The 3,360-nt window shown below is 66.8% G+C and overlaps 1 protein-coding gene across 1 annotated transcript in view; it reads right to left on the bottom strand.

Annotated features, from left to right (window-relative positions):
- The window catches only part of PC (pyruvate carboxylase), a gene marked incomplete at its 5' end in the record, with an annotated part of 10,355 nt that extends 7,089 nt beyond the window's left edge, over positions 1-3,266 (bottom strand). Inside the window, 4 exons of the mRNA XM_039719786.1 lie at positions 38-278; positions 1,359-1,564; positions 1,881-2,107; positions 3,089-3,266. Coding sequence (XP_039575720.1) covers positions 38-278; positions 1,359-1,564; positions 1,881-2,107; positions 3,089-3,266 — 852 coding nt within the window. The remainder of the gene's footprint in view (positions 1-37; positions 279-1,358; positions 1,565-1,880; positions 2,108-3,088) is intronic.
- Between the last annotated feature and the right edge of the window lie 94 nt (positions 3,267-3,360).

The following is a 3,360-nucleotide window of genomic DNA, read 5'->3' as shown; positions in this document are numbered from 1 at the left end:
CCCAAACCCCCCCAGGACCCCCCAAACCCCCCCAGACCTTGATGCAGAGCACGTGTGTCCCCGCTGCCACCAGCTCGCGGGCCAGCCCCAGGTAGTAGTCCAGGCTGTACTTGGTGCGCGTGGGGTCGGCCACGTCGCCGGTGTAGGAGAGCGCGGCCTCCACCACGGCGCCGGCGTTGCCCGCGGCCTCCACGCCCAGCAGCAGGTTGGGCACGTAGTTGAGGGCGTCGAAGACGCGGAAGATGTCCATGCCGTTGGCCACGGCCACCTCGCAGAACCTGGGGACGCGCGCGGCGGTCACGGGGGCGTTTGGGGGTGTGACGTGGGCTGGGGGCACTGCGGGGTGTCCCCGTGTCCCCACGGGGTGTGACATGGGCTGGGGGCACTGCGGGGTGTCCCCGTGTCCCCACAGGGTGTGACATGGGCTGGGGACACTGCGGGGTGTCCCCGTGTCCCCACGGGGTGTGGCGTGGGCTGGGGGCACGTGGGGGCGTTCAGGGGCTGGGTGCTGTGCTGGTGTGTGCTCGGTGTCACCTCTGTGTCACCACTGTCACCTCTGTGTGTCACCAGTGTCCCCTGGCCTGCCATGTCCCCGTGTCTCCCAATGTCCCTTGTCTCCCATCCCTCCATGTCCCCAATGTCCCCATGTCCCTCTCTGCCCTGCCATGTCCCCATGGTGTCCCCACATACCGGTGCAACATGCTGTGTCCCCATGTCCTCATGTCCCCATGGTGTCCCCAAGTCCCCTCCCCTGTCCCTGTGTGTCCCCACAATGTCCCCCCGTGTCCCCTCACTGGTGCACCACATTGTGTCCTTGTGTCCCCATGTCCCCCCTGTGTTCCTGTGTGTCCCCACGATGTCCCCCTGTGTCCCCTCGTGTCCCGTCTCTGTCCCCCCTCACCGGTGCACCACGTTGTGTCCCCGTGTCCCCCCCGTGTTTCTGTGTGTCCCCACGATGTCCCCCCGTGTCCCTGAGTGTCCCCACGTCCCTGTCCCTCACCGGTGCACGACGTTGTGTCCCCGTGTCCCCCCCGTGTCCCTGTGTCCCCATGTCCCCCCCGTGTTTCTGTGTGTCCCCCCGTGTCCCCGCCGTGTCCCTGAGTGTCCCCGTGTCCCTGTCCCTCACCGGTGCACCACGTTGTGTCCCCATGTCCCCGTGTCCCCATGGTGTCCCCAGGGTGTCCCCGTGTCCCTGTCCCTCACCGGTGCACGACGTTGTGTCCCCGTGTCCCCATGGTGTCCCCCCCGTGTCCCTGAGTGTCCCCGTGTCCCTGTCCCTCACCGGTGCACCACGTTGTGTCCCCATGTGCCCGTGTCCCCCCGTGTCCCCAGGGTGTCCCCGTGTCCCTGTCCCTCACCGGTGCACGACGTTGTCGGGGTAGTTGGTGTAGCCCACGGCGTTGGCGCCGCGCAGCAGCATCTGGAAGGGGATGTTGGGCACGAGGCGCCGCAGCTCCCGCAGCCGCTCCCAGGGGCACTCGTGCAGGAACCGCATGGCCACGTCGAAGGTGGCGCCTGGGGACACGCCCGGCCTCAGACACGCCACGTCGAGCCCCTCCCCACCCTACTAACCCCCTTCTCTCACTGCCACGCCCCATTAAGCTCCTCCCACCACTGCCACACCCCATGAAGCCCCTCCCCTCACTGTCCCACCCCATGAAGCTCCTCCCCTCACTGTCCCACCCAGACAAGCTCCTCCCCACCCTATTAAACCCCTCCCCTCAGTGCCACACCCCCATCAAGCCCCTCCCACCACTACCACACTAAGCCCCCCCCCCGGCACAGAGGGGCAGGGGGCAGTGGGGGGGGTACAAGGGCAGGAAGGGGGTGACAGAGGTGGCACTGGGGGGGGGTCAGGGGGTGGCACACGCCCAGGGCACGTCGGGCATGGGACACGTGACAAGGACACGCCAGGGACACATTGGGAACACGTTGGGGACACGCTGGGGACACCCCTGGGACACCCCGGGGACACCCTGGGGACACCCTGGGGACACCCCGGGGACACCCCACTCACCCATGGGCACCGGGGGCGGCGTGGGCTCCACCAGCGCCGCCTTGGCCTTCACGGGCAGGGGGGTGCTGGGCCCGTTCACCATCACGTGACCTGGGGGGGGGGGGACAGGTGTGACACGGGGGGTGACAACCCCAGGGACCCCCCCAAGAGCCCCCCAAAGCCTTCCCAGCCCCCTCCAGGCTCCTCCCAACCCCCACAGCAGAGGGGTTTTGGGGGTTTTGGGGGTTTTGGGGGTTTTTTGGGGGGGTTTGTCACACCTGGGGGGGCAAACCCCACACCTGGGCACACCTGGAGATACCTGGCATGGGTTCCTCCGCCCCATGGGGGCCCAGGTGTGTCCACAGAACCCCCCAAAATCCCTCGCAGCCCCCCGAGAGACCCCCCCAGGTGCCCCTCAGGTGTACATTTACCCCCCCAGGTGTATTTTCATGCCCCCTGGTGTATTTTTATTCCCCCCTGGGGCCGCTGGGCCGGCACACCTGGAGATACCTGGCATGGGTTCCTCCGCCCCATGGGGGCCCAGGTGTGTCCACAGAACCCCCCAAAATCCCTCGCAGCCCCCCGAGAGACCCCCCCAGGTGCCCCTCAGGTGTACATTTACCCCCCCCAGGTGTACATTTACCCCCCCAGGTGTATTTTTATGCCCCCTGGTGTATTTTTATCCCCCCCAGGTGTAGTTTTATGCCCCCCCAGGTGTGTTTTTATCCCCCCAGGTGTACATTTGTACCCCCAGGGGTATTTTTATGCCCCCCGGGTGTACATTTGTACCCCCAGGTGTATTTTTATGCCCCCCAGGTGTACATTTATCCCCCCCAGGTGTATTTTTATGCCCCCGGGGCTGACCCAGGTAGTGCAGCAGAGGTGCCCCCATGTTTCCTCTGTGCCCCCAGTGCCCCCAGGTGTATTTTTATCCCCCCCAGTGTATTTTTATGCCCCCCAGGTGCCCCCGGGGCTGACCCAGGTAGTGCAGCAGAGGTGCCCCCATGTTTCCTCTGTGCCCCCAGTGCCCCCAGGTGTATTTTTATCCCCCCCAGTGTATTTTTATGCCCCCCAGGTGCCCCCGGGGCTGACCCAGGTAGTGCAGCAGCTTCTGGGCGCGGTTCTGGCCCGGCCGCAGGTGGAAGAGCTCGGGGTTCTCGTCGATGAACTGCGTGTCGGCCGCGCCCGCCAGGAACTGCGGGTGGGCCAGCACGTTCTGCAGGAACGGGATGTTGGTCTGCGGGGACACGGGGGTCAGGGGGCGCCGGGACCCCCGGGCGGGGCAGCCGGGACCCCCGGGCTGGGGCAGCCGGGACCCCCGGGCTGGGGCACACAGAGACCCCCGGGGTGGGGGCACACAGAGA

This window comes from Passer montanus, unplaced genomic scaffold, assembly GCF_014805655.1.
Source record: "Passer montanus isolate IOZ18808 unplaced genomic scaffold, ASM1480565v1 scaffold421, whole genome shotgun sequence".
Classification (NCBI taxonomy): domain Eukaryota; kingdom Metazoa; phylum Chordata; class Aves; order Passeriformes; family Passeridae; genus Passer; species Passer montanus.
Note: the sequence above shows the minus strand (reverse complement) of the source record. Positions and strands in the feature narration are given on the sequence as shown.